The 23,476-nt window shown below is 47.4% G+C and overlaps 1 protein-coding gene across 3 annotated transcripts in view; it reads left to right on the forward strand.

Annotated features, from left to right (window-relative positions):
- SCLT1 (sodium channel and clathrin linker 1) overlaps window positions 1–23,476 on the forward strand; it is a 1,687,870-nt gene that overhangs the window by 997,754 nt on the left and 666,640 nt on the right. For all 3 annotated transcript variants that reach the window (XM_069631056.1, XM_069631057.1, XM_069631058.1), the window contains exon 14: window positions 13,279–13,377. In XM_069631056.1, the coding sequence (XP_069487157.1) occupies window positions 13,279–13,377 (99 nt within the window). The remainder of the gene's footprint in view (window positions 1–13,278; window positions 13,378–23,476) is intronic.

The raw sequence follows: 23,476 nt of genomic DNA on the forward strand, positions 1-23,476 counted from the left end.
TTGATCTTCGGAGTAAACTTCAATTTCCTGTCTGTGTACCAAGCTCGTTTAGCAGGTTGTTTTAGTCATTTAAATTGATAGCCTCTTGTTTGCAATCTCTCTGTGAGCAAATTGACATGTTTGCTGTAATCTTCTTTAAAGGTACAATTTCTTCTGATACATAAGAATTGAGAGCAGGGAAGGTTGTCGCACAGAGCTTTGGGATGCTGACTATAGTATTGAAGAATTGAATTACGATCTATCTCTTTTCTGTATAGTGTTGTGTATAGCTGTCCATCTTTGTGTTTGATAATTATATCCAAGAATGGAATTTGGTCTAGTTCAGAAGTCATGGTGAATGTGAGGTTAGGGTTTAAAGCATTAAGCCACATGGAAAACTTCAGGAGCTCAACGAGCATTCCTTTCCAGATAAAGAAAACGTTGTCAATGTAACGCTTCTAACAATTAATTTGCTGGTCAAAGGGGTTGTTCCGGAAGATATTACTGTGGTTGAATTCTGTCATGTAGATATTTGCTCGCCACATACAAACTTTAATGGCTACTCCCTGGCCAAATACTCAAGATGTGGATTGCACTTCTGAATCCTAGACATGAGTCAATTTTTGGCGTAGACCTGGACTTGGCTCTCCTTGTACTCGCCCTTTTCTAGACAGAAATCATGGCCATATGTGCTCCATCTGTTTCCTTTCATATACATTGAACACATTTTAGCTACAAAAGTCATACTAGATTTCTAGCACAGGGGCACCCCTTGTCTGCCACCAACCCAAGTGAGTCGCAACTAACTGTGTGAGGAAAATCACAAAAGGATAGGTTGTTTTTAGAGTACCCTACTCTGAGAGGCCAGGTGTCTGTTGAGGGCACACCAGTGAGTCATATCCGGATTAATGCCCGCGACCAGGATACATTATGGAAAAAAAGGATTTTTAAATACATCAAGAAAAAGCAAACTGATGGACTGAGCATGCGGGAGCAGTGTATGTGGCCGTAAAGAAACCCACTCCCAGCGGCTGCTGAAATGTTGCATATTTATCCTGTTCCCATGCGCCAGTATTGTCGGCAAAACAAAATATTACAGCAGGGGAATATCCCAGCTACGCCCCGCAGCAATCCCGAACAAAATCTGAGCCGGCAACCCCACGAACTGGCCTTTGGCCCCTCCGTGGAGCGAGCAACGCCATCTTGGCGCTGGTGAGCGCGTCGCAGGCACACTGATATCCCGCCTGATTCGGGCGCCTTGGGGACCCGGAGGACGCTGCCCAAGACCTGCATACTATTGACTGAGGGCACATCATATCCACTGAAGGACCGACGTGGAGACAGAGGAGCACTCATATACGGCACCCTGCAGACGCCTCACCTGCTGCACACAACCTCCCTCCCTGCTTGTACAGGAGTCAAGAGCGGGTGTGCCGCTGCAGAACCACGCATCGCCACCATTGCCTGCCAGTGGTGAGACACCCCCGCGTGAATGTAAGTGCGCTGCACCAGGACACCCAAGGTGAGACACTTAATCAGACTGGACCCGCATCACCAAGGAACCACCCCGCCCAGTATCACCCCGCGGCCGCCGGCCTGCTCCTTTGCCTGGTGACGGGGGTGCTTCTGGTGCCCGGGATGCATGCCCAGCTGATCGGCGTGCAGCCCCATAACCCGGGCCCCTACGTTATGCACGTTGGCAACGCCGAACCATAAGGAGGTGAATAACTCGTGGGCAGGAGCCCAGTGGCTGACATTGCCGCCCACGAGGCGGGCTGTGATGGGAGGCAAGGGGACACGGCCATAGACCAAGATAAAGGGATAAACCCACACGCGAAGGCAGCGGGGAGAGAAAGGGCTAAAGGGAGCACATTTCCTTGGTGTGACGCCCCGTGGAACGTAGCAGCCAAAGACTACAAGGTGTTTAAGCCCCCAAGCATCACACTGGATCCTAGGATGCGCCAACCAAGACGGTAATGCACCCCCCGAATAGACGGATATTGGTTTTCAGCCCCAGGGCCACGCATAGGTGGAAACTCCTGCACTGTCACCTCAATAGTGCCTGTGGTCAGTGAGAGGAGAGTGCAACCCTGGCTACCAGGGAGAAGAGCTGCACAGGAAACAGGCTGTGGCAAGGGCCAGCCCTGGCACCCCCCCCACGCCCTCCCTCACTGGGCGACATATGGAACTAGACCGGCCATGTCCGTCCAGGCCCTAGCTAGGACGGACATGGCCCGGACTGAGAAGGAGAGGCCTGCCCCACGCACACACTAGGGCCTCCTTTCTCCAGTTGAGGAACGTCCGCGCAGACACCCTGGTAGATAGGAGACTAGGCTCAGGACGCCCTGGTCTGTACTCCTCCCCCACCCCCCTTTGAACCATGCGGAGCCCAGCACTACCACAATAGCTGTTCTTCCCCCCTGGTCAGGTGTGACACACTTAAGTCTAAAGGAGAAGACCACCCCGGATCCCACTGCAGTGGACCCACTCGCCTCCCAGGAGAAAGTCCCACTCAGGGGCACCCGGATATTTCCACTGGCGCTCCCCCGTGGGTCCACGACCCCAAGGAGCAACCACTGGCTCAGAGGGTCCCACACTGTCGGAGAACTACATATCAACAACACCACGCTGCCCCTCGAGACTGGCAACGCAATGGGCAAAGACAAAGCTAAAAGGCAGACTCTACAGAGCAAGATGGACCTCTATATGGTCGGACCCTTCCAGGGCCCTCCAACTACTACTTCGGAAAATGGGGAAGCAGGAGAGGACGCACCACATTTCTCTAACCGATGTTATGAAAGCCATCGGAGAGTCACGGACATCCTTCGAGGGGGAAAATAGGAGTCTTGTCTGCGGAAGTCTCATTCCTGCGGCAGGACCTCCATAACCTGTCCTCAAGAATGGGAGAAACGGATTAGAGGATTTCAAACTCGGGAGGACACCATGGGGTGGATGGAGAAGCAGCTGCCGCTATAACTCAGAAAATGTTGCAACTGGAAAATAAGGCAGAGGACAGCGAAGGGCAAGCGAGAAGAAACAATATGAGGGTCGAGCTCTTTCTGGAGGACTGGCTGACCGAAGCATTCGCCCCCAAGAAATTCTTCAAGTTTTTCTCTATCGGGCGAGCCCACAGAGTCCCGACTGGACGCCCTGTCCCCGGTGCACCTCCACGAACAATTATCGCCAAACTCATGAACTTTCGGGACAGAGATGCATTTTTCCAAATGGCCCTTGCCACTGGTCCCATCACCTACAACGGCTATCGTGTTGGCTTCCATCCGGACTACACCAGGGAAGTCCAGAAGTATTGACAATCCTTCGACTTGGTCAAGAGGAAACTGCACACCCTCTCAATAAAGTACGCATTGTTCTTTCCAGCGCTACTGAAGGTGAATCATGAAGGAATCACTCATCTGTTCTACTCACCGAAAGAGGCCTGGGAATGGCTAGAGACCCAAATTCTGAACAGGTCGGAACACCAACGGTCCCCGAGAGAACCTCTAACTCGGAAGCCAAGGATGGATGGCTCCCTGCCACAACATAACCCACAAGGCTCCGACCCTCCTACATCTCCACAAGGCGGAACGGACATGGATGGGAACGGCTGAGGTCCGCCTCTATGAATTTGCCATGATGAGAAAAGTAGAATCAGGGAGGCTATGCACTGGCGGCCGCTGCATGAAGATGGGGAACTTGGTTGTAGTTGGCGTAAGCTTCCTGTAACTTTCATCAATGTTCTGGTTTCAGGTTATGCGCCCAGTTGGCGCATGGCTCAGGCTACAGGGGCTACTGGTTTGGGGGAAGTACAGGGTGGGACAAGGGGAAAGCTGGGTTGTTACGAAACAGCAAAATGGTAAGACCCACTTTGGGCCAGGTTTCAATGTTTGGGATTCTGAGGGGCGCACCAGAGCCCATAGTGGGCCACCACGCAGTGGCCCGAACGAGAGGGTGATTGGCATTAGCGCAGCAATAGTTCTGGTTGGTCCCTTTGTTGTTTTGTTCTTATGGTCACAAAGTCAGTCTTCACCTACGGGTCACACAGTGGTGGGGGCGGCGGGGTCGGGGGTGGCAGAGGGAACACTATGGCTATGCAAACGTGATACATACCCGAGGGGTTGCGGGGACACCGAAAAGGGCCAGATTCCCAGCACCGGTGGGGCTTTGACTATGACACTTACCCTACACCGTCTTGCCCAATAGGATTCCAAAACTATGGGTCAGACGATTATGCAGGGATCCACATAGCAATACTCGCTGACAGACACGGACTAGGAGGGTCTAACAAGTACTGGGCAAATATCATCTCCGGCACCAATGACACATGAGGGACATCTAACTTTCCTGATGTGGAATGTCAACGGGCTAGGCTCCAGTATCAAACGAAAGCTTGTCCTTCAATATCTGAACAGGCACTCAACTGATATTGTTCTGCTCACTGCGACACACCTCGTGGGCACGGACTGTAAATTCTTTTGTAGATCCAACTACGCGACCACCTTCCACGCCGGCTTCTCAAGTGGGTGACAGGGAACGATGAGCCCCATTCCAGGTAGGAGGGTTCCAGACTGATCAAAGAGGCCGCTTTGTGTTGGTGACCGGTGACATAAGAGGCAACTCCTGGGGTATAATAGCGACATATGCACCCCCGCTCATGCAAGACCTACTGACGGACCTCCAAACATGAATGCTAGAGAAACAGGCAGACCGCTGGGTGGGGATTTTAACGAGGTGATGGATGTGGTTCAAGACAGAAGACACGTGGGCTCCAGGAACCCTGACCACCCGACCAAACTAAACTCATTTGCTAGAGCACTCGGGTGGGTAGATGTTTGGTGGACACTGCTCCCCACGGACCCCGGCTTCTCCTTCTCAAATGCACATAATCCCTATTGCGCATTGGCTATTTCTTTGTCCCACACAACATGATACACAGTCTTCAGATGGCTACACACCTGGCCAGGGGCATCTCGGACCATTCCCCACTGATTATATCCATTAAACACGGGCCGAAAACACCTGACTCTACCTGGTGTTTCAATTCATACTACCTCGGGATCCCGGAAGTCATGGAGGGACTTGCTCAAAAGATGAAAGAATACTTCTTCCTGAACTAAGGCTTGGTTGAAAGCCCAGTCACACTCTGGGAAGAATATAAGGTGGTTCTCCGGGGGGAGACGCTTTCCCTTCTATCGGCCCAACGGGTGATGCATGGCTGGGAAATTGGAGAGGCAGAGGAAAACAGTTAGTGCCGAAGAAGACTGCACAAGAGGTACTAAGAAATCTGGCTCGAGACAATGCCAGAACGGTCCACTGGGCTATGCGCAGCCAGATATACAAATTAGGGGATAAGGCCGGTAAGACAATGGTGTGGTTGGAACTATGGGAAAGAAACAATGGGTTTTTGTGGGCTATTCAGGGGCCCGTGGGGGAATTGCTCTCCGAAGATGCCGAGATAGCGGAGGCATTCGCCACATTCTATGAACAGGTCTATTTCCCACCCCCACCCACTAACGCCACAGAATCCTGTCGATACAAACTTTCTAGACTCAGTCACACTCCCCAAACTCTCAGAGCACCAGATAGACCAGCTCGAGACAGAAATCACGGAGGAGGAAGTAGCAGCGGGCCTGACCCAACTCCAAACTGGGAAAACACTGGGCCCCAATAGTTTCCCAGTGGAAATATGGAAAAGGCTAGGAGAACCGATCATAGGCCGCATGCTGGTGCGCTGCCGCGATGAAGCGCGGCTCCCCCATGATATTCGACAGGCGGCCATTGTGGTGATCCCCAAACCAGGGAAGCCACCAGAGCTCTACGCTTCATATAGACCGATCTCACTTATCAATGGGGAGGCCAAGGTTACTAGGGGCCATACACTCCATGGTCCACCCGGACCAATGTGGATTCATGCCATCCAGGTCGACCCGGATTAATCTTTGAAGAGTGCAGTTTGCTATAGACCGAGCTGATAAAATTGATGACCCACTTTCACTATTGGCAGTAGACTTTGAAAAAGCTTTCGACTCGGTGGGGTGGTCAGCTCTGTGGGCCATTATGGTCAAGATGGGATTCGGCACTAACTACATGCCATGGATCAAGCTGCTATGAGTCTCCTAAAGCCATTGTGAGGGTCAATGGAACCACCTCCAGGACCTTTCAGTTGGGGTGTGGCACCAGGCAGGGCTGTCCTTTTTCCCCCTTACTGTTTATATTAGCCATAGAACCGCTTGCAATTAGGCTCTGGTCATCAACGGAATGGTTCGGTTTCGTGTGGCCGTGGGGCGGGTGTTAGGCAGAATCCTGTGCAGTTCCCTTGGGGAGCACTATACCAGATTAAGACTACAGGTGAGAGCAATAAATCCCCTTTGGTATCAGCCTGTACCACAAAGATTTAGTTGGTAGCTGTGGCTGAGCAGTCAGACTTACCTCAAGAGGGAGATGAGCAGTATTCAGGGTTTACACAATAGGCCTATTAGGCTATGGGACAAGGAAACACTGACCAACGCTTTGTAGTTAAAAAGTAGATATATATTTATTTTATACACTTCTAATCAAAACACATGTATCACAAGTACCAAGCAAGTTAAATTAAGTCAAGGAAAAATATACACACTCCCTATATGAATTGTTGACCAAGTGAACCAAAGTGAAAACTGAGCAAAACGGCACAGTGACAACTACACACAAGGGATCCTCTAACAATTCCTCACAAGGGAGGGAAAGCACAAGTTATTCAGAAATAGGTACTTATACACCCTAGCAACACTTCCCATTAACTTGTGACCCAGTTAGAGCAAGACAGTGCATCAGTATAAGCAGTACTTAAATGAAAACTGAGCAAAATGGCATTTCACAAGTTAAACAGTGGGAAAGAAAGAGTAGTTATAAGAAAGGGGTGCACCACACAGTTGGAATGGAGAATCAATCTCGAGAAAGCAGATTTAACAAATGTGACCAGAGTCAGTAGGCCTGTGCCAGAGTTAGTGGAACAGGGCAAGGGCCCAAGGGCAAAATGTTCTTGTAGCTGCAGTCGAGTCTTTGGTTAACGATATTGAAAAGGTGGATGCAGAAGTAAAATAGACAAGGTTAAGAGAGTGGGGCGGCCAACCCAACAGGTAGGTAAAGGATTTAAAACACCTTTAGGCTACCGCGAAGAAAGGGCGGCCTGACGGAACAATGTACCTTTAAAATGAAGAAGTGGCTCCTGCGGTGGCGGTTGTTCCTGGTAGTTCCTGCAGTTCGAGGGATCCAGCAGAGGAAGAAAGGCTCTCGTCGTGGAGGAAGGTTCGAGGTACTGCACTACCCAGGGATGAAACCAGCCGCGGTGCTGCCAAAGGAAGTTTAAAAGATACTTTCCTTTTAATCGCGGTCCGGGTCGATAGCTGCCTGGCTATCCGGTCTCTAAGTGCGGGGCACTGGTGATTCGACTACGGCAGGTCCGGGGATGCGATTGGCAAACTGGTTGGCCCCACCAGCTCAAGGGAAGAAGGCTCTTTCAGATGAAGATCTCCTCTCGTCGTGTGGAGAAAAAGTGGTGAGACACTGCAGCAGGGCTTCACCGGTGGCGGTAGTCGTTGCAGATGTCTTTGCTTTCTCTCCTCTTCGGTTCCGTAGTTCCAATGGCGACGTCTTGCTCTTTCAGTCCTCAGGACCTTGCTTTTATGCAAAAAGATCCCCATTCATACAGCCTAGCTGTCACTCACACAGTGGAGTGGTCATCTTGGCGGGAGACCCTCCAACCTATCAGGATAGAGTGCGACATGGGTTGCTGAGGCAACCCTGTCCAGGGGTCCTACTCCCCCTCCCACACAATTGACCCACCCCAGACTCAGTGGCGCCGAGAGGAGGGCTTCTTGGCAGAAGCCCGCCAAAAGGACGAACAAAGGATCCCCGACCTGGGTTAGGAGTTTAGAGAAAGACACGAGAAAGAAGTTATATTAGAGTTCTGGCAAGAAAAATCTACTGGAGTAAAGTTAATATTAAAATACACCGGCGGTATGTTGGAGGCTGTCAGAAAATGTGGTAGCCTCGAACAATGGGAAAATCCCATAGGGAAATATTCGCGGTTGAATATTTATGGTAGTAACCACTGCCACCAGCCAGAAACTTTTGAGAGAGGGACTGTACGGTACCCTCTCGAAAATGAACATAGAGGAAAAAACTATTAACCCTTCCCAGTACTTCCATAGTAAGATGGGTTGTACTGGTTTAGGTCATAGGATTTGACTAGTAAAGTCAATGGGGACTTTACATGCCCTGGGAGACAGTAGTCAGTACCAGGGTATGGAGTCTATGTTTGGGGGTCGCTACGACACCCCTGTGTCACTGCACTGAGGGTGCTGTGTAACACATGTGAATAAAGATGGTTCCTATGGGGTTGAGAGAAATCCCATAAGCATTAAACACAAAAATAGCCTAGGACACACATAGCAAAAATGCCTAAGAGTGGGAAAAAGAGAGTCTCACTCTTAGTAGGTGAAAAGAAACAAACCCTTAAAGTCCAGCAAAGCTGCTGGGGGACTCTATAGGTAAGGGAAATTAGCAATAGAATGAGAATTCTCCCCAACACTGGGGAAGACCGAATCTCACTCCACGCAGATGACCTGCTCATCTACATGAGTATCCCCAAATCCTCATGCCTGGCGATCACGAACATCCTTACCCAATATCAGTCTTTCTGCGGCCTGACAGTAAACACACAAAAAATGGTTTTCTTCCCGCTCCAGGGCAGAACTGACGCAATTCTGTGACACTGCCCTTATTCGGTCTCCATCCGAAACTTTGTATTCCTTGGTATCACCATCAGTCATAACCCCAAAGATTTCATCCGCCTCAACCTACAGCCGGTGAATGATAGCTTTGTTGCAGATGTCACCCACTGGCAATCACTCCCACTGACATTGATGGGTAGGGCGGCTCTTTTCAAAATGCTCTCTCTCCCACGTTTCCGGTATGTTCTTCAGAACACCCCTCTCCACATCCCTCACACAATTTTTGCGGTCATAGAGACAGCCCTTGGGGGACTCATCTGGGGAGTGGAACAACCTTGCATAGCGCTAAAAACACTACAGCGCTCTGTCTGGGAGGGCGGTATTGGCCTGCCATGCCTCCGAGCTTACTATTGGGCTGCTCAACTGGGAGTCGTGAACGACTGGCTCCTTGGGGACCCAGGGATTCCACATATAGGAGGAGAGATCAGAAGCTGGAGGACGATCACACCCCTCCGAGTGCTATATGGCACTGATGAAGACATGGCCGGCCTGTCAGAAATGACAAGTCAGATTTGCTGGCTTTGGGCAGAAGCTACTCTCCATATGGTCTGGGGCGGGAAACCCACGCTGGACCAACCCCTCTGGAACAATGCAGGCATCCCTGAAATCCTCAAGAGGGGAAACTTTACCAAGTGGGCGGAAATGGGGATACGGACCCTGGCAAATGTTGTGCAAGATGGACACACAGCACCATTCACTGATATGCAGGATAAGTTCACGCTACCCCATAGTGAGCGATATAGACATATGCAACTGACGCACGACATCCAGATCCAATTCCCAGCACTGGCGGATGTTCCCAAATGCTCCTCCCTAGAAGCAAATATGCTCCACACCGGTATCCCGGCTAAGGTCACATCTACACTCTATCAGGTGATCACCACCTTCGGGGCCCAAGAACTCGCTGGGCTCTGGAAGAAATGGGAAAGGGTAGTGGGTACGCTAGAATCAGAGGAATGGTTTGAGGTTCTAATGTCCCCACGGGAGATTGGCATAGACTGCAAGCTTCGCCTAATACAATTCAAGATATTGCATCAGGCATTTTACTCCAGGACCTCCATGATGAAGTGGGGGCTGGTGGAGTTCAGGGTCTGCCTACGGTACTGCAGGGCAGAGGGTACCTTTTCCCACGTGCTTTGGGACTGTGACATCATCAAGGACTTTTGGAACCAATGCATCCGCAAGATTAGCACAGTCCTGGGATCCCCAGTCCCGCTGGACCCTAAGATGGTGATACTTGGTATCTGGGGGAAGTGGACTATTCCAAATGTGAAAAAACTTTTCTCTCAGTGACCTTTGGACTGGGGAAAAGACTCATCGCCTCCACATGGGGATCCCCAGATAAACTGTGCCTAAACCGATGGGCTAATGAAATGGACTGATGCGCATCATTCGAGAAGAGGATTTACACTGCCACGGGCTGTCCTGGGAAGCACTTGAAGGTTTGGGGGAGATGGATTGAAAATATTTAACCCTATAGACCAAGGGGTATGCACGGCAAGAAAACACAGAGCCCGCCGAAGTGAGGCCATGACCATGATACCCCCCCTCGTCTACCCTGTTGTTCCCCCCCCATGTGCGGCTCCCTAGGAAGCCCAACTGCCCCCCCACCCTTGGTGCTGCTCCCTACCACCCCAACAACACAATGTATCATTAGTAATGTGACCATTTTCGTCCAATGCTTATTTCTGATTTGTTATTGTGACTCATTTATATTTAATAAAAAAGAAATATTTTAAAAAAAGAAAAAGCAAACTAATAAGAGCCTTTTTCCAAAATAACAATCCTAGGACTATTTCCTGCATGGTGGCTATATAACCAAACGCACCAAATCAACATCCTTCGGGAACAACAACCTTTCATTAACCTCTACACAGCTTTCACAGGAAAACTGCTGGCCTAAATTTCCTTAGTGGAGGGCCAACAACATTGAATCATTATGATTGCCTGAAGCTGTGGTGGCAAACAGGGATTCTGACAGGTTTTTGGGGATTTCAAAACAAATACGTCCATTGGCTTACTGATGTAATGCGTCTGAATACCCTGAAAGTTTTTCACATTCGAGAAGAGCATGTCCTGGCTATCACATAATTCTATGGCTAACTCCAGAAGAGACATGCCCTCAGAATTCAACCTGGGGACAACTATGATAACTCCGGCTACGATATGATGGATGGTCTTCCAGAGATTCCTCCTCAAACTACCACCTACCCATCAACTATTTAGTAGACCAGGAATAATCGACCTTTGTCATTCTCTTTTCGTGTCAGTTTCCCAATTTCTTTCAACCTCTGTTGAGTGTGCGAAATTAGGTGCAACTGGGGAATCGAACCGCCGTTTGTAGCATATATGCACCAGTTTTGTTACATCTGGCACCACCATCAATGACCAGCCATGATGCCCCAATGATGCCCAGTGATAGCACTTTGAAGAATCTGGTACCCAATCTTCACCTAGATCGATTTCACAAATTAGGAACCTGTGGTAGAAGGATTGTATTAACCACCAAGAATATTACCAAGTTAAGTAATTTGTTTCTCTAAAAAACCTGTTGGAACTTGTGACGCCTTCAAATTGTGATTGCCACTGTTGCTCTATGTGGGGAATCCGCGGGAGAATATGCCAATGCTATTGGAGATTCTGGGCAATTTTCACGTGCTATCTGGGTTCTGCGTAAACAAAGATAAATCTGTTTCCGTTGTGGGGCATGCACACCCAGTGTTACCTTCAAGGATTGTGGGATATGATGGGAGGGGGAATCATGTAAGTACTTCGGAATCACAATTTTCCATGACATTGAGGAGGCATGTGTGCACAATACCGGGAGGGCCTTGTCGAGGATAGGTGATTCAATATAGTTTTGGGTACAGTTACCAATATCATTGATGAGAAGGGTGGAGCTCTGCAAAATGATTGTTCTTCCGAGGCTTCTCTATTATTTTACTGACATCCTGTACAGTATCAAGAAGATACTCTTTAAAATGTTGGATGAGAATGTGAGGGAGCTATTATGGGACACAGGGAGGACGAGAGTGTCGATGACAACTTTGAGATGACCGCGGGCGGAGGGGGTGGGGGCACAGTCTGCCAGATTACAAGCTCTATTTCATGGCAGCACAGCTGCAGGCAGTGCTGACGTGAACGGACCTGAGGGGGGAATTGCTGGAGGGGCTACTGGGAGCTCTTGCAGCACATCGACACGAGATAGAGCTGCTGTGGAGCATGGTGTGATAGAGCTGCTGTGGGCCATGGTGGGCGGAAAGGGAGCCACCAATATATTTCGGGTGGTGAGACCGCTTTGGGGGAAGCTCTTGAGAAAGCTACAAGTGTCCGCCCTGAATAGTGCAGACCTACCGTGGGGAGTGGATTTGGGACTTCATTTGGGACTTCATTTTGGCACTGAGGATGGTGGGGATTTCAGGCCTCAGAAACAGGGGATGTGAGACATTGTGGGAACCTGCTTCAAGACGGGAAGCTGCTGCCATTTGAGGAATGGAGGACTTGTTATGGGGTACTAAATGGGTATTCCTAACATATGTTACAGTGACTAGACGACTGCCAGCCTTGTGGAGGGAGATTCCTGGAGAACTGCAGATGGGATGGGGACATGGGGGGGGGGACGATTTTGGAGGAAGAATGGACACAAATCTGGGAACAGGTTCCGGAAAGTCTTGTGGTACGCTAGGTTCCAACTTATACAATTTAATATCTTGCATAGAATGTATGTAACCCCCATCAAGTTACACGCTATGAATAGTGTGTTGAGTTGTGACTGCCCATGTTGCGCAACAGGGCCAGCAGGGATGTGGCATATGCTTTGGGGGTGTCATGTCATGGCATGCTATTGGCAAGCTGTGATTGCAAAGATTAACAAATTACTTGGCTATAGTCTTGAATGTTGTCCAAGGGTGTGTTGGTGGGGTTTGCTCCGGCGTGGGGGGGTAAAGGGGGGGGCAACAGAAACTACGAAACTGACTATCCCAGTTTATGTTGGTACTAGCAAAAAGGCAGGTGGCCATAGCCTGGAAGAGACCCCAGGGTCCGTCAGTGGTGTATTGGAAGGAGGATGTTTGCAGATGGGGGATGGCGGTGTTGGACATAATAAAGAAAACTAGAGATCCTGAGGCGGAAGAAGGTGTAACAGTGCAATTGGACCAGCTGTTGGATGAGCTGAGGTTTCCAGTGGATTTAAAACCCCCCCTGAGAGGGAGGAACGAATGGGTAGAATATTAACGAAGAGGGATAAGGGAGGGTGGGGGCTAACAGACGGGGAAGATTCCTGGCGGGTGGTGAGGGGGTCGGTGTACCTCATTGTATCCTGTTGTCCCTTTTTTAAACCTGTGCTATGTTACACTATACTGTATTTCCATATGTATACTGATTCTCGAATATACATTTGTTTAAAAAAGAAAATTGTGATTGCCACTAAGGGCATCTAGTTTGTCACATTATTAGAATGGCAAAGTATGGTATATTTCTATTGAAATTAGGTTTTCCTCTTTGAAATGGTTAATCTTCATTGTTAAAGGTCCTTTTGCGAGAAAAGCAAAAAGAAGAGGAGATTGAAAAAATGAAAGAAGCAATTGTTAAAATTATTCAAGAAGCTGCTGTCAGAACTAGGAAGGAGGTAAGAGACTTATACATAATTTGTGTCTTCCATTACAGGCCTAGGTTGCTAGATGAACGTATTACCAAAAGGGCCAGCATGAAATGTTAAACTTTATTTTGTGCTCTGGCTAAATTGCTTTATTCAATTAATCTTTTATAGCACTCTTACTACCGGTAACCAGTCTCTAACCTGTGTTTCTATGGTTGTCTTGCTTTCAAGACAAATGTGTTGCTGCTGAGCTTTCCCCCCCTCCCCCCCCCGGCCCTGTATGTGTAGTGAAAATGGTTTCATTCCGTATCTGTATCTTAAGCGGTTTCCTTTACATTGCAAAACATGTTTCTTTTAAAAGATAGAAATGTAATTTCTTATGTACTGGACCACATCAAATCTCAGGGCTCCATGAAACTTTATTGTAATCCATTGTTGCCAAATGATTCTTAAATGTGCAAATCGTGAATAGTACATACATCGTGAAGAAAAATCTAATATACATTTAAATGTGTTTTTTCTGTTTGTCATTTGGCTTCCTTGTGGGGAATTGGAGGCCAGTTGTATTTTTTAAGAGATTTGTTTATCTTCTAATATGTAATCATACAAGTGACAAAATGGTCAATTTGACTGTTTTAATTTTTCTACCTTAACAAGCACTAGTATGATCTGGAAGTATCCTCAAACCGGGGCTTTGGCTGTGACTGGGTGCGTTGAGATTGGCAGTCAAAACTCAGTTTAGAGGTACAAAGTAAATTACCTATTTTGTTGCAATGACATTCAACAAACATAAATGCTGTGAACTTTTCATTTTCTATTGGTCACAGCACCCGTTTTCCATTCTGTTAACAAAAGGCAGAATTTAATAAGGTGGGAATGATGCATATCAAGCAAGATTCAGTGTGTGGCTGTTTATCTCAACACATACACAATCTAGGAGACGACAGCCCATTAAGTTATACCAGAACCTGTTGATTTTCTTTCTTTTCCTTTTAAAAACATTATTTTTTATTGATTTTCATAACAGGCAAAGCCGCCCCCAATCCCGCAAAGCTGCCTCTTCTGGTCCATTATAATCAGGTTAATTAATTACGTGACATAATGGCCAAAATCCTTATTTTATGCAAGCACCATTGTAGCATATAGTCACTTAGAGGTATCCCAGCACATCCTCCCATTTACATTTAAATGCGACTTGGTCTCTGTGGGCCATGTGGGTAGCCCATTCTAGCGATATAAAGCTCCCTACCTTCTGTAGCCAGTCGAAATTTGAAATTTGTTGGTCCTTGTTTTTGTTTTCATTTGTGCGTGACTACTAGCCACCCAGCTAGAAGTAGAGTCATGAAGCTATGTTTTTGTCTTTTAGAGAGCATTTTCTATTTTGGATCCCACAACCCACACAGCCAAATCCCTATTTCCATTGGGCCGTAGCTCGGGAATATTTTATCGATTTGTTCCTGAATCCCTTCCCAAAACGGTCTGATTGCGGGGCAATCGCACCATATATGTCTCCAATCCCCTTTAGCCCTAAAGCCTCTCCAATGTGAAGCTAACACTGTCGGATACATTGTGTGTAGTCGTTCAGGGGTGTAATGCCATTGGAACATTATTTTGTACCACATTTCCCTCGTTTGGATAGAGCGAGTGAGTTTGGCTACAATCCTCCAAGGATGTTCCCATTGTTCTCTAGTTATAGTGTTGTCGAGTACTAAGTTGTGCCACCGTTTAGTGGTCTGTATAGGTTTGAGATTAATTACCTCGAGCCAGTGTCGGTAGTGATGTACTTTTCGAAGGGGGTCAATTGTCGCACAGCTGTCGCTTTTATCTGCGGGTTAGTTAACCAGTGTCGCGTTTGGATATAGCGAAATCTGTCCTCCTCTCCCAAAACCCCATGTCTCTTTTATAATCCTCAAATGTTCTAATAGTGTGGCCCAGATACATGTCTCGTATTTTCAGATACCCTGCCTCCAACCAGGCTTTGAAGGCTCTGGGTTCCAGCCCATGGGAGAACTCTGGATTCTGAAACATCGGAAGAAACTGGGAGGGGAACGTAGACAAGATCCCTTCTTTAATTGCGGCGAACTGCACCTCGTCACCAACCCCACAATTTTTCTAATCTTTACATTAGGAGGTCTGTGATCCTGATCAAACCAAAGACCATCTGAGAGGGGTGCACCAGCGACTGCTCGATCCTGCTGCGCCCATGTCTTGCGACCCTCACCCGTAAACCATTCCTTTATAACCTGCAATTGTGCAGCTTCGTAATATATATGGAAGTGAAGGAGTCCCAGACAACCTCGGTCTTTTGGGGCTGTGAGGGTGGGCATTTCTATTCTGTCCAGTTTGTTTTGCCAAATGTACGCCATTATAAGTTTTGTAAGTGCACTAAAGAAGGTTTTAGGGACCTGGAGCGGAAGAGCCTGGAAATAATACAGTATTCTGGTGAGGAGGAGGAGTACCATCTTCACTACCGTCACTCTCCCTAAGCAGGGTTCCATCTATGCAGATCAGTTTTCACCCTGGTAAGTAGTTGTGTATAGTTCGCCTCATAAAGCTTTTCTGGCGTTTTTGTAAGGACTATACACAAGTAAGTGATTCCATTCTCTGCCAGAGACAGTTGGGTTGGTGTTCGTAGGCGTTCCACCGTCTCAGGGTTAAGCGACAAATTCAATATCTGATTTTAACTTATTGATTTTTAGCCCAGAAAACGCACCAAATTCGTCCAGTTGCGCCATCAATGCAGGCAAAGACATTTCTGGCTCTGTGAACGCTATTAGTATGTTGTCAGCGAATGCCATTGTTTTATGTTCTTGTAACGCTCACCTGATTCCCGTAGAGGCGCCGGTCTTGACTGGGCGTATACCGTATCTTCAAAGGTGATGTGTAACACACGGCTGGCTCTTTGGGCTGGACCTCTGTGCACTGTATGTCTGACTCGAAGGGTAAGATGTCTTAGGTAAGTGAACGCCGTGCTCTCCATCTGCCTCGGGGCAGGGTGCTGTAACCTTTTTCTTCACTGGATAAGGGGAGCGGGCCTCTTGACTTCAGAGGACTGCTGTCCGTCGTTTACTGCACGAACGGTAAGTTTCGAGTAATTCTAATGTCTTTAAAAGTCTTTAGTAATGATGTCTCTTGATTTGCAGGGTTCCGGCGATGGCGGATGACGGGCTGAAGTGAGTTGAAGATGGAGCCCGTGTGATGAATAGAAGCGCCTGGAAGCACGTAAGTAAGCGCTTGTTGCCTGCTTCACGATGCGCTCTAACTGTCTTTGTATTTTGCAGGTACAATTTTGGAGCGGCTGCAGGGTGCCGGAATACCCACTGGGTTAGATGTGGAAAGGAGTAATGGCACGTGAGTATTAAAGTTCCCCAATGTCTTTAAACGCACCTTGTTTTGTCTTTCAGATGCGGGATGCAGCACCGAAGGCCTCCGGAGCGTGCAAAGAGTTGGTAAGCTTTTGTCTTTCAGATGCCGGAATGCAGTACGAAGATCTCCGGAGCGCACGAAGAGTAGGTAAGCCTTTGTCTTTCAGATGCCGGAATGCAGCGCGAGGCGTTGGTGACAGCCGATGGACCAGGTAAGTGAAGCGCTGTCACTGAAGACCGTAATGCTAACCTGTTCTTTCTTGTCTTTATAGGTGTTGCTGAAGACTGGATTCAGGATGGTAAGCCTTTTTCCTTAGGCCCAGGATCAGATGCAGAAGACACGATGAGCGTTCTGCTGCAGAGGATGCAGAATAACGCAAAGCAAGATTCATCCATCGGGTGTGGTTTAAATAGCCTCCTGTAGTGCTTAGGTGTCTCCTTCCACAGCCACGCCTAGGTAAGAAAAGAGTTCCTGCTTTCCAGAAGAGTTCCAGTGTTCTGAACCTAGGGAGTGGCTCCTGCCCCACCCAACAGGAAAAGTAGTTCCAAACAGAAGAGGATCAGAGGCTCAACTGGCAGGCAAGTAAGCAGCATGGTCTGCTGCAGGTAAGTCCACCCAAGCATTATGAGCCCGGCGCTTCCAGCGCTGGGACTGGGCATATTTATGAGCCTGGTGCCACTGGCGCCAGGACTGGGTCCAAAAGGTCCCAATTGGGACTGGTTGGCACTCGGAACCTGGGTTATGGATCTGCTTCCAAGGGAGTTGGGAAAACCCTGACCTTTTGGAAGCAGAGATCATGACAGTTCTTCCCCTGCCATGCCTATGCCTCTGACCTGAACCAAGTCCAAAAGCCTGGCCAACAGGGGTTCCAAGTAGATGGCATATGATAAAGGGGACAAAGGACACCCATGTTTGGTACTCTGCTTTATAGCTATATTGCTGGAAATGGCCCCATTTATTGCTCATCTAATCTGTGGTGAGTTATAGTTTGCTCGCACCATCTGGAGAAAGCCTGCACCGATCCCCATACGTTAAATGGTCCTAAACATGAAGGACCATTCAACTCTATCGAATGCCTTTTCGGTGTCTAGCGATACCAAGAGCGCTGGTGTGCGTCTTATAGCTGTTTTTTCCAACAAGTGGCAGACCCTGCTGACATTATCATGTGTCTCTTTGTGGAATAAACCTGGACTGGTCAAGTCCTATTAATTTTGGCAAGAGTTGCGTCCAGACGTTCGCCAGGATTTTGCTATTTATTTTGGTGACTGTGTTAATCAGCGTTATAGGTCAATATGATCCTGGGGACGACGGATCTTTACCTGCCTTAGGAAACACCACCAGTTTAGCTTCATTCATTGAGTTTGTGATCGTGCCTTTCGTTCTGAATGAGTTGAATAGTTCAGTAAGACGTGGCGTTAGGGTGTCACGGTACCAGTTGTAAAAGTTAGCAGGGTATCCATCGGGCCCAGTGCTTTATTTTTTGGGTATAGATTGTATTGCTTTGATCACCTCTTTCTCCTGGATTTCCTCCTCTAGCCTGTCCTTTTTCCTCTTGTGTAATGGTTGGTAAGGGAACCCTATTCAAATAAGCCTCTTGTGTTTCTTCTTCAGGTTTGTCGGAAGTGTGTAGTGTAATAATCATTAAATACCCCCAGAATCCCCTCGTTAGTGGTCTCGTAAACCCCCTGTTTTACCCTTTAATTTCGATATGGTACGGGACCGGATTTTGTCTTTTTATTGTCTGGTTAGCAGCTTATTAGCTTTGTTGGCTTTCACGTAGTGTTGTGTAAAATAATGCCTTTTTGGTGTATTTCGTACAAAGTGTTTCCAGCTGGCCCTGAGCGTGTTTCAACGCCTTTGCCTGTTCCAATTTGCTTTCATGGCTATTAAATGTCCTCTCAGAACTGCCTTAAAGGCATCCCATACAATTCCCGGGGTCATGTCTTGGGTTTTCTTCTCAACAAAATAATTATCAATGTTGTCTTGTATCGAATTGGCCAAGATCGGATCTTGTATCAAATCTACTGGGAATTGCCACTGCCAAATACCCTCTGACGCACCACCCCCCACATACACATGCATTGATAGTGGGGCATGATCCGAGAGGGAAATAGTCCCGAGCTCTACATCCTTCACTCCTCCAACTATATGAGTGGAAACACAGAAATGGGTGATCTTTCACACTGGCGAGTGCACAAGAGTAGTATGTGAAACCCTTTGCCTACCCCTTGACCGCTCGCCAAATGTCACAAAGGGCCAATGTGGTGATTTGTTGCTTAAGCAATTTGGATGGAGCCAGTATATGTTGTGTGGCCTGTGTGCTCCTATCTACTGGGGGACCCACGCCATTTTGAAGTCTCCTGTCAATATTATTTCTCCCTTGGCAAACTCTTCCAACTTGTGTCAGCACTGCCCTCAGAAAGCCATCTTGGCCCTTATTTGGTGCGTATAAAAGTCGCTAATGTATATATTTGGGTTCCCAATGTTACGTTAAGAAAAAGTGAATACCCTCCCGCATCTGCTTTACTATCAAGGACCTTTGCCGCCAGCTTATCCCTAATGGCGATGAGTACCCCAGCTGTTTTTATCTACAGCATTAGCTTGATATGGATGGGGGTAGCCCATTAACCTGAGCTATCCTTTGCCCTTTTTTCTAATATGAGTCTCTTGATACATCAGGATTTCTGGTTTCGCCCCCTTCGAAAACCCCTCTATTTTCTTTTTTACTGGGGAATTCATGCCCATTACATTGTGAGACAAGATTTTAATAGTCTTCAATTTAATTATGTGTCCTCCTGTGATCTATTGGGAGTGGGCTATACTGCCTAGAGTCTAGTTTTTATGTTCTCCGCCTCGGGGAGGGGGATTTTTGCGGTCCAGATGGCTGCTAGACTTCCCGTCGTTTTTGGATCTGATTGCCAATAAGCTTGTCCGTGCCGTGGGCGGTTTTACCGCCTGGCTCTCGGATAGAGAACTCCTCTCTTGGCACAGCACCGCGCTATAATCAGCACGCTTGCTCCATTTAATTGCTTTGCTGTGTGGCCCAGAGGGGACAGAGCGGTTCACACACGTCCCGCTTCGTCGGCCGACATCTTGGAATGTCGATTTTTATTTTTTTTATTTTTAATACTTTATTTTGAAAATAAAAACAGACAACAGATTAACATCATTGTCATGGCATGCATAATGTACTATATATAATGGTACAATGCCACAGTCGAACCACTTCTCAACCACTACGTGGGTACCTGTTGTACTACAGATTCTTGTTCGGAGCCTCAACCGAATGTTCAGTTTGCGATAGATGCAACTGCAACAGATTCCAAATGTCTTTGGTCCTGCAAACGCGGACTACCATGGCTATATATGACTCCTCGGTTTTGTTAGTATACACCAAGTCTCTCAGCCATTCCTCACATGTTGGTGTTGTTTTGGACTTCCAATAACGTAGAATAAATTGTTTGGCCATCACACACGCAACGTTGAACAGTCCTCTGATAACTATAAATATCTTCCCGATGTCAGTGGAGATATTTAATGGGAGACAACGTTTGCGGAGCATCAGTAATCTTAGTCAGCGTAACAGTCACTTGATGCCAAAAATGTGCGATCGGAGGGCAGTCCCAAAACATGTGCATCGTAGTTGCCGGGAAAATACCACATTGAACAAATACATCACTCAACCCCTCATTGAATTTAGTTTAACTGGGGTGTAGTGCAGGTGGTTCAGTACTTTAAATTGTATTAATGAATACCTGGTGCACATAGATACCTCTTTTGTTAGGAGGCAGCAGTCCCCCCCCCATTGTATGTCAGTAAATTCTATTAGCAGATCTCGCTCCCACTTATAACGGATCTCATTCATGGAAGGTAGCCAAAATGTAATCAAATAATACAGTTTAGTGACCATGCGCCTAATGTACCCCCTGATATGATTGCTTCCACTCATTGATAAGTGTCCGGTTCTTGAAGGAATGATGGCCACAAACGTATTGCCACCTTTTTATGGGACTGTGTCCTATTTTATCAGTGAAGTCCGTGATGAATACAAAACTACCATTGGGGAACAGGTCACCAAGGCGGAGATGTCCCACCTTATCCCAAGAATTCTGTATCTCACAGTCAAATGAAGGAAGCATACCCGTGAAATTCCACAGTGGAGCCCTCCTGTTATATAATTTGTGGTGAATCCTACCTTTTGGAAAATTCTAGCCCACACATTCACTGTGGTGTGCACTGGGTTGTAGGTACTGAGTCAATGTATCTGTCGCTGAATTTGACTGATTGCAGATTCGTGGGTGCCACCTGTATCTCTCCAATGGCACATGCACCGGCTGCGCTTTGTCGCAGTACCAATGGCCTGCAAGTTGTACCTGCACCGCTAAGTGGTATACCTCGAAGTCTGGTGCAGCCAGCCCACCCCGTTTGTAGGATTCAACCATTTTTTCGCAGCTAATCCTGCCAGCTTGTTACTGCACAGAAACCCTGTCACTGAAGAACAAAGTGTGGTGAAAAAGGCCCTACCCGACCAGAAATGAAAATTACAAAAGAAATCTAATAGTTTGGGGAGTACGAATCATTTTAATCGGGGAAAGCCGTACATACATGGAGATTGGAAGCCCAGACGATAGTTTTACTTTCACAGGTAGGTGTTGTAAGTATTGCGAATAGTTATCAGCATACGATTGCTGAACTCTGGAGATCATAATACCAAGGTACCGAAACTGTGACGGAACCCATCTAAAATCTCAGTGATCAGGAGAGGATGTAACATCCATGAGGGGAAATAGTTCTGACTTTGTGCTATTAACCTTGCAACCAGAGTACCTGGCAAATACGTATACCACATCCATTATGGGGTTCAAATTAGTCTTTGGTTCGCGGATATACAATAGGGCATCGTCCGCATATAATGAGATCACTTGAGGAGGCCCTGCAATACGAATACCCCATGCCCGTGTTTTGAACCTGTAAGTGCAGCCAGTGGTTCTATCGTGAGTGAAAAGAAAAGGGGAGACAGTGGGCATTCCTGACGAGGCCCCCTCCCCTGTTTCAGTCTTTGAGATATGGCATTATTGGTGCAGACCCTTGTGGTTGGATGTGAATATAGCAGTCGGACACAACTAATAAACTATTGACGAAACTGAAAAGGCTGAAGGACTCTGCCCATGTATTTCCAGGAGACGGAATCAAAAGCCTTCTTGGCATCCAGTGATGCTGCGACAGCCTGGGATGGTGGACTTATTTGTGCCATGATATAAAACAGTCGTCTCAGGGTGAATGCCGTGGAGCGGTCAGGGATAAAGCCTGACTGATCCGGGTGGATCAAGTCGGCATGTGCGGCAAGAGCACAGTAGCCAGTACTTTTGCCAACACCTTGGTGTCCACATTTATTATCATAGCAGCCTATACGAATAGCACTGTAATATTGGCAGTATACCAAGCTCCAATGCTTCTTCCCATACCTTGAGCAGTTGCGGAGCCAGGACTCATTTGTACTCTTTATAAATGTCAACCACCAACCCATCCGACCCCAGCGTCTTAGACACGCTAGTGACATTATGGCAATGATGGTTTCCTCAACCGTTACAGGCCTGTCGAGTGCCATCCACACCTCCTCGAGTAGCACCTGGAGGGTCACCCCTCCACATATGCCTCCAAATTCACCTCCAAGTACGTATCTGCGTTAGCGTACAAAGCTGCATAGTACCTCCCAAAGGTGGCATTGATATCGCTCTCAGTAATTAGAACTGACCCAGCCGGTCCCATGATTCTGGTGATCGCCTGTGCTTTGTTCTCTGCTCTGGCTATTCTGGTTAAGGATCTACCAGGCCTATCAGCCTCTCATATTTGCATGCCAGCATCAGTCTAGAAATGTACAATACCTTCCTGTCTGCCATTAAAGTGGTAGCTGTAGCGGAGCTGCCAGACTTATCTCAAGAGCAAATGAGCAGGAATAGAGATTACACAAAGGACCACAATTACTGTGACTCAAGCAAACACTGACTCAAGGTTTTTTGGTTGAAAAGTAAAAGTACATTTATTTCTAGACCATCCGTTTTCAAAACACTTCACTTCTATTGAATTAAAACCACACGTAAAATACACTACCCACAACCAATTCTCTTTGTGCAGCACAATTCAAGGTAAAGTACCTTTGGTTTTGACAGACCGGTGTTGTGAAACAAAGACGTTACCTGAGGGACAGATGCAATCACTTTTTGACAGTAATAACAGTTTCGGTCTTACTAAGGATACGCATACCCACGGGAAGAAATGGCACCAGAGTTAAAACACACTTAGCACATGAATCAACACAAGAGAGTTGGGGATAAAAATCATAGGCAATACTTTGGTCAAGGCAGATAGAATCAGAGGACACTTTCCTACAAGTGAATAAAAGTCAATAGGCCTGCACCAGTGTCAAGTGGAACAGGGTTCCTGTTGTCGAGGATCACACGGTTAGTACAGTTCACGATTCGAGATTGCAAGGAGTACTTGGATATTCTCACAAGAGGAAGCAAAAGTTATAAGAGGGAAGGAAGATGAGGACAAGCCTTTGGTGAGGAGAAAAGGGATTCACCCTAGTTCCTCGACTTTGGAAACAGTACCTTATTCAAGTGAAGAAGAGCTGGTGCCACGGCAGTTGTTCCTGGTAGTTCCTGCAGACTCACAGTTCCTGTGACTTCAGTTGTGGGGACAAGAAGGACGACGTCTGGAGCGATCTGCACTACCCAGGGATGAGGCCAGCAGCAGCAAAAGC

This window comes from Ambystoma mexicanum, chromosome 6q, assembly GCF_040938575.1.
Source record: "Ambystoma mexicanum isolate Mex_15411 chromosome 6q, UKY_AmexF1_1, whole genome shotgun sequence".
Lineage (NCBI taxonomy): Eukaryota > Metazoa > Chordata > Amphibia > Caudata > Ambystomatidae > Ambystoma > Ambystoma mexicanum.